The sequence below is a fragment of the Rhineura floridana genome, chromosome 2 (assembly GCF_030035675.1).
Source record: "Rhineura floridana isolate rRhiFlo1 chromosome 2, rRhiFlo1.hap2, whole genome shotgun sequence".
Classification (NCBI taxonomy): Eukaryota; Metazoa; Chordata; class Lepidosauria; order Squamata; family Rhineuridae; genus Rhineura; species Rhineura floridana.
Genome location: NC_084481.1, coordinates 47,739,636 through 47,753,178, shown reverse-complemented (window position 1 = coordinate 47,753,178; position 13,543 = coordinate 47,739,636). Strand labels below are relative to the sequence as shown.

The following is a 13,543-nucleotide window of genomic DNA, read 5'->3' as shown; positions in this document are numbered from 1 at the left end:
TAAAGCAACATGGTGCTTTGATCCACTATTTATCATATCCTGTTTCAGTGGTGGCACATGTGGTGGGATGCAGCTACCTTCCTGACATGGGCATTGCAGATGCTTACTGCTTGGGATGGGGCAGGTTGGTGGTGAGTCAAGGCCATGTGTGTGCTTTGTTGGCAATGGTGGTCCTGCCAGTGCACTCACTTGGTTCCAACTTCACCATCACCCTGCCTTGCCCCATCCAAGTAAGCAGCAGTGATGCTGGTGTTGGGGAGGTGACTCCATAGCTCCACCCCACCACACACATGATTACAGATTCTGCTTGTTATACTCACAAAAATGATTCTTCTGAGAGTAAGGGAAGAGTCCCATTGCCTAACCTCATGGTTCTTTTACAGACCCCCTGTGAAAAAGGGCAAAACTCTCCCAAATAATCTACAGTGGATGTAACTCTTTTGGAGTTAGGGGCCTGGTGGTAATATATGAAAGGTGGTAAGAACTGGTCATGTACTCAACTGGAAGTACAAAGAAAGAGGCTTATTGTAGGCCCTACTGAGAGATAACAAATATGATATATGAGCTAAACTCTTGGGACTTGCTCTGAAGGTGTAACTAATTCCTGGAGAGCTCAAGAAAATAAATTGCTCTCTGCAAAGAAAATAACATGGGTCAGGGGGATCACTGCTGTGCATCCACTTGGGTGCCTGTTTTCTGCTCAGAACTGCTGATATCAAACCTCCCTGTGAGAACTTCTGCTCTTGAATTAATCTTTGCTTAGGTGCATATGAGAATTCACATCCAACCCTTATAAAATTAATCCCATTTACTTTCAGGTGTTTGGTGAACCCTAAAGTCAAGAAAACAAAAGTCAAACAAATGTCGTAGGCATATCAGAAAAAATCACTTTCATAATTCCAAGGGAGTCATTCCCAAATTAAGGATACTTCAGGAAGCGTACGTGAAATAAATCCATAACAACATACGTGTTAGATTTTTACTTTTAGAAAGCTGCCCAACTTTTCTATGGAACCCTGAACATAACACAAAAAGTCCTTTACTTTCCCATGTAAATGAATGCCTGCCATTCACTCCTGTGGGGGTAAGGTAAAGCACTGCATTTGTAGACACCTTTGTGATCCAATTAAAACACGCCTACTAACCTGGACCCTGGATGGTCTGGAGGTAGAATATTGAAACTCCTCCCCATAGACCCCTGCAGTATGCAGACACTCTGTCCTTATACACCCATGCATTATTTCTCTTGTTATAACATTAAAACTTAAGGTGGATGGCACTTGACAGTGAAAAATAATTGTTTTGTATAAAAGCTCTAATAACGTAACCTAGAAAACTATAAAAGCATAACCTAATCCAGGCTAAGATACAATGGGTTGTATGACAGTCAGAGTAGACCCATTGAAATTAATGGGCATGACTAATTTAGGTACATTGATTTCAGTGGGTTTATTTTGAGAACTTTCTTGGCTACAACCCAATGTTAATAGTACTGCACGACTGCTACCAAATCAAACATTAGCATCTTTAAAATTACATAGGATTAAATCCAAGATATGACAGAGAGAACTGTGTATTGTGTGCATCATACTGCTAACCAATTTCTTTTCTTCCTGCTGCTGCAGGCACAAAATCTGTTACAATTGGCTTAGTCAACAGAGAAATGTGATCAGTTTATACTCTTGTTGCTTGATAAACCAGTTAAAATAGTAGGGAAAGCTGCAGGTTTTTATGCTAGCAGTAGTAGCTGAATCATCATCATCTGCAATACAGCTACATATCTTATAGCTGTCTTCTGCTATAAAAAAAAGCAACAAGAATGTTACAAGATGACTGGAATAAATAGTCACTTATAGTAAGGGCTTTTTTTGTGACACTACTCATCGACACAGAGTACCAACACCTCTTTTTTGTTGTTGCCCATGCCAGTCATGTTGTATTGGCACCCATTGTACTTTTATTAAGATATGAGTACTAGCACCACATTTTTTAGCCAAAAAGCACTGCTTATAATGAAGATGGATCCCCCAATCCAGGGAAATATGGGATCAGCAGAAGGGTTGATGCCTGCTGTCGTATCCATGGTTTTACAGAATTGGCTGGAGATTCACATGGGATAGCTCACTATTACCATAGTGTTAAGAGATGGCCTTGTTTTGTCCATACAGCCTCACATGGCATGCCACATCCAGCTGACCTGCATAGGGAAACTTATGTCTATGCAGAAGCTTCAACTCACCGTTAGAGTCAGGGCTGTGCTAGGGGGAGGAGGGGCAAGGGGCAACCATCCTGGGCCCCGTGCTTTTTGGGGAGGGGAAGCTCACCTAGTACCAGCAGCATAACTGTCAGCTGTGCTGCCTTCCATTATTTATTTATTATTTAAAAGAATTTATATTCCAAACATCTTTAAGTAGTGTACAGTCTAATATATCATTAAAACAAAAACAAACCAGTAACTCAGCAGTGTGGAAACACATAAAAGTATATATAAAACACAAATTCAGAAGATTCTGACATGTAAAATAGGATCTAGACTTATGGGATCAGGGGAAGCTTGGGCAGAAAGAGAAGGTCTTCACAAGATATCTGAAGCACCTGATGGTTGCTGCTTCAGGTTTGGCAGGGGGAATGGCATTCCACAGTACAGGGGCAACAGCAGAAATGAGATGAATGTAGAGGGTGGCCCACATAATGTGATTTGCCCCAGCCCTCCCCCCCCCCGTTATGGCCCTGGTTATGTCTAAGCTACCGTTACATGCACCTTCTACCCACCTTTTATTTATTTTATTTATTTATTTTATTCAGCTTATATCCCGCCCGACTAGCAAACAGCTCTCTGGGCGGTGAACATAGAAACATGTACAATAATAAAATTACAGGATCAATATAACCAATATATAAAAATACACCATCTAAAATAAAATTACAACATTTACTTAAATTAACTAAGATTAAAATGCCTCAGAGAAGAGAAAGGTTTTAACCTGGCACCGTAAAGATAATAGTGTCGGCGCCAGGCGTACCTCCTCGGGGAGACTATTCCACAATTCTATTTTCCCAATTTGTTAATGCTTTTTTTTCCTAACAAAAAGCAGCCATTGCTGGCTGCAATTTTGGATGAAGGCCTGAAGAGGATCTGCTTGATCCTTTCTTCTTTTGCCATTTCCCAGTTCAAAATCCCACTCCCCAACTGCTGGGAGCAAAGATATAGGTTTCATATCTTTTCTCCATGGGAAGAGAAGCAACACGAGGGAAGCAAATTTCATAGGAAATAATGGCTAATAGGGAAAGAGTTAACTATGCCCTTCCCTCACATTCTTCTCTAACTCATGACCTCAGGTACCAGAAACTACACATCTTTGCAGCTGTGGGATGCTACTACTAGATTTTCTCCAACTTTTTTTTTTTAGCAGCTGTGAGAGGGTGTGAACTTGAGTGGAGGACCAGCAGTGGAATGGCTGCCTTATCCTTTCTCCTTTGGCAATTTCCCCACTCAGAATATCTCCCTGGTTGCTTTTCTTCCCCAGGTTTGTTCACACATTACACTGAACACAGGTACTAGCTGTCTCTACTCATATACAAGTGTTTCTGTGAAAGAATGTACACTTCTTGATTTGTATAGCTCAAGTATATTGTACACAGGTACACAGACTGGCCATTCATTGAAAGAGTAAGCACTCTTTCTGTGGATATATATACATACATACATTTTAACCCAGATTTTAAAATATTGGCATTTTTACTAAAACACAACTGACAATTAGTACTAGTAGAACATGCCAAAACAGAGTACAGAAACCATACTTTCTGTATCACATTTATAAAATAAATGAATGGTGTGCGTTTCAGTCTTTTATTACATCACTCTGAGTAACATCAACATACTTGACCTCTTCCTTCACCATGAAGGAACTATCCATATGGCTGACAACAAAAATTATGAAGCCATGAAGAGCAAATCTTTCTTATGTTCATTTGTCTAAATTGGAAAAGAGAATATAAAATCAATAGGCAAGGTTTCCCTCTTGTCTGACAATTTCTAAAATATTATTTTGGTCCTGCTCCAACAATGCTATTGGTGTATTGATGCTCGTAATGGTGTTTGACATGTTTTGTTTGTCATCAGAACTTACTCAAGCTTCAGCCTGCAGATATTTTGGATTACAATTCTCATCAGACCCAGCCAGCTAGAGGCCCCAGGGTGGGGAAGGTTGCTAAACACCAAGAGTAGGAACCTTTTTGGTCTGGTGGGCAAGATCTTCATCTCCCCCACCCTGCTGGCCAACTTTTGATCACCCACCTGTCAATCATCTGACATCTATAAAGCTGCTTGGTTCAAGTGCATGAAAGACTTTCCTGTGGGAAACCCTCTTGCGCATCCTGTTCAAAGCCCTATGCAGCTTGGGACCAGGGTACCTGAAAGATTGTCTTACCCCTTATATACACCTAGTTGATCACTATACTGTGAGGTGAGGGCCTCCTGCAGATACCATCTTATCAGGAGGTCTGTTCTGCACAACATAGGAAGCACACTTTTAGTGTTGTAGCACCTACCCTGTGGAGTTCCCTCCCCTTAAATATTAGATAGGTACCATTTCTACTACCTTTTTGGCACCTACTGAAGACCTTCCTTTTTCAACAAGCCTTTTAGGTAGAGACTTTATTCTAGTCTGCGTCTGTATTGGAATTGCTTTTTAAGATTTTTTAAAATATTTTTTAAAAAATATGTTTTTAAAGATGTTTTGTTTTAATATGTTTTAAAGTCTCTTGTTTTTAAGATGTTTTAAAGTATTTTTAGTGTGTTTGTTTGCTGCTGTGAGCTCCTTCCGAGAGGATAGGCAGGATATAAATGTAATAAATAAAGAAATAGTTGATTTATTCACAGGAGTTAACTTTGATCAGAGGTGGGAGAAATTTTAATTCATGAGGCTGTGAGTTAAGTACACAATTCTTTTTTTCAAGGCTGTTTTGGTTCTGATGTGTTTCTGGGTAACAAGGAATGAAAAGAAAAAAGAAAATATTAAAGATCTCCTTCCTTAGCAAGGAACTACAAATCCTCTTTTTACAGTCCCATTTAATAGTTTCAGAATACAAGTATCAGGATATAAGTTCCACACATACTTATAGCAGATATGAGGAATATGAGATATGCTTATAGCAAATATGAGGAACCTATAGATGTGGCTGAACAACTTCTATCAGCCCTAGCAAACATGGCCAATGGCCAGGGATGATGGAAATCATAGTTCAGCAACATATAGAGGGCCAAAGATTCCTCACACCTTGCTTATAGGTTTGCATAACAAAATGTCTTGAAGAAAGTGCCCTGGAGAATGTGGAGACTTTTCAAACTGTTGTCTCATCTACTGATTGTCCTTTAGCTAGTACTTAGCAGGATGGTTATTATTGATTCCCACACTCTACAGCAGGGGAATGTGTGGCCCTCTAGATGTTGCTGGACTCCAATTCCCATCATCCCTGATGATTGGCCATGCTGATTGAATCTGATGGAAGTTGGAGTCCAACAACTTCTGAAGGGCCAACCATTCCCCTTCCCTGCTCTATAGAGTAGGAGTGGGGGACAAATTAAATTCAGTTCACATTTAAAGCCAAATTTATCAAATTTGCATATTCCTAAACAATATGAGAACTGAAACACACTTAAATTCACACTTATCCAAATTTTGCGATGCATTTCTCCAACCAAGCAGTGTTTACAAAAATGCATCTATTAGGAGAAAGAGTGCACAAAATGAATGTATTGGTGAAAAAACATACAAAAATGCATTATATTAGGATAAATTGTTTGCAAAATATGTGTACCTTAGTCAAAACTGCAAACAAAAATGTTTTTCTTAGGAGAAATTCACACTAAAATGCTGAAGAATTTTCATGATGTTTTTTTTAAAAAAAAATCATGGAGAAATGCGGAGAACCAAATTTAAGATTAGAAAAATGAGAAACAGAGAGAACCAAAATGAGCAGATCTTTCCATTCCTACAGCAGAGATGCATTAGATAAATGGATGTCCATAGCAAAATAGTAATAGCAGCTCCTTTCAGCAGTCTAGATCTATATTCAGCAGTGGTATGTACTGCAGTGCCCAGCTGAGGAGTGCGGAAAGGCAAAAGGCAGCCAGTACTTACTTGTGTGGTGCGGGGTACTACTGACCTTTCACAAATTGCATGCTTGCATGGTGCTGCCTCTGCTGTGCCCCAGAAACACATGCATAAACACGTACGTACACAGTAATTACCAGAAGCAGATGCACTGTGGCATGGGTTGCTGCTGCCTGCAATCTAACATCGGAAGCTGCCTTATGCTGAATCAGACCTTTGGTCCACCTAGCTCAGTAGTGTCTACACCAACTGGCAGCAACTGTCCAGGGTGTCAGAAAAGGAATTCCCAGCATTACCCGGAGATGGCAGGGATGTGACCTTCTGCATGCAAAGTATATACTCTGCCCCTTCCCATCTGAAAGGATAGCCTTGCATGTTTAAGTAGGCCAAACACAGTTATATATATATTTAATTTCTCTGAATGCCCTCACACAAAACAGTATTCACATGGTACTTGTGTTTTGCATTTGTTCACAAATATGTTCAGAATGTGAAATCAGCCATCCTATGATCAGCCATGTCTTATCATTGTCTCCTAACGCCTCAGGCAATTATCCAACAAAGGGAGCCAACTGGAAAATGGTATACTTGTATCATGTGTTAACTTTTACCTATCATATGATGACTGTTGCTTTAAAGGTAGTTGATTGATTGCCATTTCATATTTGATCAGTAATACTGACTAGTGGATTTGTGTTGTGAGAAGATTCTACTCATTTGATTTGGTGTTTGAGAGAGAGAGAGAGCTTCTGTAATTAAAATAGAGAATTTAATGGAAAGCTGTAATCTGAAGGCAGATGGAAGAACTATATTAGGAATTCTACACACTTAAACATTATAAATTAACCTAATATGAAATGTTCTGTGCCATTTAAATACTCTAGACTTAGCCAAACCTAACGCTGAAATTAGTGCTACTTTTGCCTGAACAGGATGTCTAAAAGGACAGTGATATTTGCCAGTGGCCTTTATATAAATAGCATTCAGCGGAGAGCTTAAAGAGTGTCAGCCTAAAATTGCCCACTACAAATCATTAAAAATTCACTGGCTTGTGCTAGGCATGCATGAAATGACCACTTGCTAGTATAACTGGCTGTTCACATTTGCTCTGCCAAAACATAGATCTTCAAACATAACTTCATGTCTTTTGCATCCTTTGAAAAGCAGCAACGTTTTGTTAGGACATGCCTAGTTACCCCTCAGATATATGTACTAGCTACCCAAAATGACTTGGACATTTCAAGAAAATTACATTCCCCACTGGCTTGCTAGTTGCTCTATAGTGTTTTTAGAAATATGTCAGATCCTGGCAGCTTTGGCTATTTAGTACCCTGGTGTGAAAACACCATTTTAAAACAAGAGGCCCAAGTCTAAAAGTAGAGTGGAATGAACACCTCAACTTCCCCTTGATAAGAGTCCAAAATGAGAGATTCATCCAGGGAGTCTACACCAGATGTAGGGAACCTTCAGCCCTCCAGATGTTGCTGAACTACAGCTCCCATCATCCCTGGTCATTGGCCATGCTTACTAGGGCCGTTGGGAGCTGTAGTTCAGTCACATCTGGAGGGTCAAAGGTTCCCCACTCCTGGCTTACACTGCTGGATTTGATTACCATATGGGAGGAATCAAACAGTCTCTGTCGGGGGTTCATATGAATTTTGTGCAAGGCAGTAGAGGTTGGAAACAGCAGAGCTCTAAATGTGTGTGGGGTTTTTTTGACACACAAGGTCATCATTGGGGACTGATTTTTGAAAAGAAAATCATGGTAACTGTGCAGGATAAGAACTATATGTGTGCAGCTTGAAAATGTGGAAAATCTTAGTGAGATCCAGATCCAGATGGAAGGGAACAGCTCCCACCTCTCACTGTGGGAGATATGAATGAACTTCTTCGTAACATTATCTGGGTAGTCAACTCTTTCTAACGTGAATTGTTATGAATTAATGTATTTGCAAACTTCAGTGTTGTGTTTGGTTGCTGATAATGCAGAGCTTGGAAAAGTTACTTTTTTGAACTACAACTCCCATCAGCCCAATCTAGTGGCCATGCTGGCTGTGGCTGATGGGAGTTGTAGTTCAAAAAAGTAACTTTTCCAAGCTCTGTATGCAATCAATATGGTCTACGTGTGTGTATCGCCATGTATGAGGAAGGACCGTATGAAACACGGGGTACATGAAAGAGTGTCTTGATGGTCAGTCTTCCTTTTCAAGTGTCACGCTGACTGCTCAAGCAGATACACTCCTCGTGTCAGTTGTTAAATGTGCATATCAGGGTAGCCAGCCCAGGAAATGTTGCTGTCTAACATGAAGGGTGCTCCTCCCCATTCCATGTACTGAAACCAACAGGACTGGTTGTTTAATCTTCCCTTCATCACACCTGAGGGCAGCAGGCTAGCTGAGGGTGCGCAATGCACTCACAGCTATTTTTTCCAACACCTCACTGCTGCTGCCTCCCCCCTCCCCACACCAACATGTGCTGCCTAAGGCAGCTGCCTCACTCTGCCTAATGGTTGGGCCAGTCCTGATATCAGTAGGCAAATATGCCATACAAAATGATCCCATTGCCCCTTCTTCTTCTTTTTCTTTGGGGGGGGGAGGGACAAAGTAGCATGTTTCATTTAAAAAATCAATATGCTTTTGAGACTATTTTGTGAAGCAGTTTCCCAGCCTTGGAGTTATGAAGTCTCCAAAAGAATTCATGCCTCTCCAAAACATGTCTTTCTCCCCTTAAAAACAAAACCATACAATGCGCTCAAATATATTCCCTTGCGTTTCTGGAAAATAAAGTGCACAATGGAGATTTGTAAAGCATGTGTTCATCTGTTGTTCACAGCTTTGATATACAAAAATGCTAGCAGCAAATGTACAGAATTATCAAGCTGGCACTAGAAGAGTAAAAGAACAACACAGCAATGTATATGAAATAAATGGGATCTCTGTACTTAAGAGTAGGCTACATGTTACTCAGAAATGCATGCAATGCAGCTTTAGCAACTGATTGTTCTGAAGAAAAAGCAGCTTGGGGGGCATTTTTTAATCAGAGAAGCAGCGGGTGGGGAAAGGGTCCTTAAAGAGCTCGGTTCAAGGTGCTGGTTTTGACCTATAAAGTCTTACATGGCTTGGGACCACAATACCTGATGGAACGCCTCTCCCGATATGAACCTACCCGTACACTACATTCAAGATCAAAGGCCCTCCTCTGGGTGCCTACTCCGAGGGAAGTTCGGAGGATGGCAACAAGGTAGAGGGCCTTCTCAGCGGTGGCCCCCAAATTACTGAATGTTATTGTTGAAAAGGTGCGCCTGGCGCCAACACTGTTATCTTTTCAGCGCCAGGTCAAGACTTTCCTCTTCTCCCAGGCATTTTAGCATGTGTTTTAAATTTTTAAATTGTGTTTTAAATTGTTTTTAAAAGATATGTTTTTAAATTTGTATATTTGTTTTAATGTTTTTAGTTACTGTAAACCACCCAGAGAGCTTCGGCTATGGGACGGTATATAAGTACAATAAATAAATAAATAAATAAACGATTTTCCTATGGGTCATCTAATACTCCAGATCTCTCCCCCCCTCACCCACACCCACACAAACACAACTGTTATATACAGGTTTATCTGCATATGGAACCTCATGGAGCTTCAGGATAATTTGGGGGGGCTAGCAGAAAAAGGGAGAAAGGTTTAAGCACCCCATCATCACCTGCTGCTTCTACAGTCAAATGGGCTGCCCTTCCAAAGCTGCTTTTCTTCAGAAATAGCAGCTGCTGTGACAGTGTTATATGCATTTCTGCACAATGTATATCTGGCCGCAGGCTATGCTTGCATGTGCATGACCCAGACTTAAGAAAGGGCTTTGGATCAGCTTTGAACCACTAGCCAGTTATTATTCTAAAGCAGAGGTGGAATATTTATAGCTCTCCAGATGGTTTTGAACCACAGTTCCCTTCATCCCTGTTCCCATCATCCCTGACCATTGGTCATGTTGACTGTGGTTAGTGGGAGTTGGGGTCCAGCAACGTCTGAAGACCACAGGTTCCCCACCCCTGCCCTAGCATTACTAGTGGTTCATGCTTTCTTCCTACTCCTTCCTCTTACAAGGTATTCAAAATCGCCACATCCTATTAGAGTTGAGGAAAGCAAAGGAAGATGAATAGGTAATAGGGAAATCCTAAGTGGTGATGATTAGTCATCATTGTAGTTGTCAGGAATAAGTAGCTTCTAGATGCATTGTGGATAGCTGATATCCAAAGTGAGGTTTTTAAGGTCTCGTCAGTATCCCTGTTTCCAATTTGTCATTGAACCTTGGCTTTTATAACCTGTTTTGTGGCTCTCTCTGTGTCAGTGTCTGAAATACAGTTCTTTCCAAACACAAAGTGCAGTCTACATTATTGCGCTAATCCTTAGCATTATGGAAGAGACCTCTGAGACTTCACTATTGGTTTTGAAAAGAGATTGATTCATAGCTATGTAACAACAGAATCTCTTCCTTGTCTCTGTACACCTGATGGTATAAAGTAGTTAATGGTATTGAAGAAGCTCTGGATTAGGGGATTCTGAAGGTTGCTTATTGTTAGTATGGCTGTAATCTTTTAAATCAATGAGGTAATAATACCACAGTGAGCTTCTAAGGAAGAATCTTGATAATTATTCATTCATTCATTTTTTATTCATATTTTAAGGATTTTGCTGACAGTCTCCTAATGGGTTTGCTTTCTAACTTTGGCATGACTTATTGAGCAATGTATGTGAATGAGCTGCTGTTGGAATATAAGAAACAGTGTTGACCATTCAGATGTCAAGATGCATTTTCCACCAAAGTGAAAAATAAGAGCGTTACTTAGTATTTTGCATCTTTCACTATGTACACTGTTAATATGTAAAATATTTTTGCATTCTCCTGATTTTTTTTAAACCAAACGTACAAAACAAGGTAGTGTCATTTTTAAGAGTAGGCACAAATAAATGTATTTATAGTTGCAATGAAAAATTAAGACACACAGACATCCAGACAGTGTAATTGGGTTGTATTCAACATAGCACTAAGGCTAAGGTCCTGTCAGCACAAGGATTTCTCCTGGTACGACGGAACAATCTCCCCCTCTCATCTCCCCCCCACTCCCCCTAAATCTGTTCTTGAGGCTCCCCGAACTCTCCCGAGCACATCTGACGATGGTGGAGGGGCATCGGAAAAACCCCTTGTCCTAAGTGCTAACCCTTGTGCTAGCACACAAAGTTAGCTGAACGCTGCTCATTATTTTTTTTAAAAAAAGGCTACATCTATATTGAATAGATACATTCTTAAATGTATTTGTTTTTTAATTACAGTTATATTCCACCTTTCCTCCAATACGATAAGCTGAAATGTTTTGGGCCACAATTAATTATCTTTAATATTTCAACAACTCTGCAGTGTCATCTGGTCTCTGTCCCTTGAGGACTCTCCTCTCCCTTCTTTGCCTGCACATTGGTGTCTCCCTGTTGTTCCTGGTGATAGATGGTTTCCCCCTCCCCATTTTATCTTCACAACAACCCTGTGAAGTGGGATAGGCTGAGAGACAGAAACTGGCCCATTTCACCTAGTAAGCTTCATGGCTGAGTGAGGATTTGAATCCTCATCTCCCAGGTCCTAGTCCAGCACTTCTAACCACAACACCATATGTGTTTGTCCCACCAGGCTCTGGAGGAATCAGAGGCTTGCAGGATACCCGGAGGCTTGGCAAGCATGAAAAATCACTTTGAAAAAGGAGAAACTGGCTTATTGCAGAATGCTCAGCACCAATATCAGCAGAAATCTGTACAGGTAATTTTAAGAAGTAGTGGTGGTGGTGGTGGGTAGCAGTAGTTGTAATTAGCAATAAGAACTGATCTTCTGGGCAACCTTCATATAAATCAGTGTTTATGCTTACAGATGAACTGTATGATCCTTTTTCAATACCTGATAATGTATAGCCCATTCATATTTTAAGTGTTTTGCTGACGGTCCCTTAGAGGCTCCTGAGCAATCAGACACATGCAAAATTTTGCAAACTTAATTTGAGAACTGCAAGAGGGCTGGCCCAAGACATTCTGCTGACTGAACAGCAGAATGTCAAATTGTCCCCACCCCAGCAAAGTCAAAGTGCATAGAACTCTAGACTGGCCAAGCTGTTCTGGTACTAGAGACAGAAAATCCCACAAGTGCCTCCCCCTGGGAGTAAAAATGCAACAATAATACACTAAAAAATTAACATTAAAAATTTCCTGCTCTTTCATGATACACAAAATCAGTGCCTGAGATGAGTATCTCATTCTGTCTAATGATAGGGCTAGCCATGCATCTGTGTCTGAAAGGGGATGAGCCCAGAGAACATCTTCGTGGTTTTAGGTAAAAAGTAATAAGAGCTGCTTCCGTGATAGGCCATTTTCCTAGATGTGCATGAATATTGGTAGTTTTCTATTTACAAGCATACTGTATCCTAAGATAAAACAAACAAACAAATGTCAAAACTCTTATTGTAGAACAGTGATCCAAGCATGCCTCTGCTCTATAGCTCAAAATATATGAAAATGTAAGCCACATCTTTGGGGCTATAATTCATTACAAACTATCTGTGACTGTTTTGCATATATTTTTCTTGGACCTGTGCTAAGCTGTTCTCTTTGGGAAAGAGTTTGCTGTTTTCTTTGTGTAAAATTTAATAGATCAAAAATGGCACAGAAAACCACAGATGCTACACAAAGCCATATAAATTCAGCTTCCAAATGTTGGTTTAGATAAGAGGTTTATGTATTTTATTACTTCATTAACATATATCATAAAAAACTGTTGCAGCCAAGTTAATGATTTTTGGAAAATGCAAAGGTTGGTATAATGAAACTCATTGTACTATCTATGTGCTGTTCATTTTGAAAAATAGTAATGGCTTGATTAACAGCCACATTTACTCTAATGCTCCATGCTCATCTATGAAACAACCAAATGATGTTAGTCTGAAATTCTGCAGCACCAATAAATAAAGCTCTATGGTCTCAAGGTACTTAAATCAAGGTCATTCATACGCAAGGTCACTGCCAATTATGTCATCCAGCTATTAAACTCCACAGTGAAAAAGATAGCTGCCTTTGGGTGTCAATGTGAGCAAGTTTTATTTACATAAAATTAAAACTCTTTCCAAAGGCAGAATTTTTCTCCAATTGTGAATATGTAAAGAATTAAAAGCATCACCAGAAAATGCATTAAGTCTCATGCTTGAGGTAAATGTCAATGAAATTGTGGGTTTTCACATTGAGAATTGTGATTCAATCCTTTCACACAGTCTGTAGCAGGAAATATTTTATCCCAACAGAAATGCCATATCATGTATGTGTGTGCAGGTTTCAAATAAGAAAGGACAAGATTTACAGCAAAGCTCTTGGATACAACCACAACCAGAGAGTAATATATATCA

General features: G+C 40.0%; 1 protein-coding gene across 1 annotated transcript in view; it reads left to right on the top strand.

Moving 5' to 3' along the window:
* XIRP2 (xin actin binding repeat containing 2) overlaps positions 1-13,543 on the top strand; it is a 91,557-nt gene that overhangs the window by 27,660 nt on the left and 50,354 nt on the right. The window contains exon 3 of the mRNA XM_061608580.1: positions 11,791-11,916. Within this exon, the coding sequence (XP_061464564.1) occupies positions 11,791-11,916 (126 nt within the window). The remainder of the gene's footprint in view (positions 1-11,790; positions 11,917-13,543) is intronic.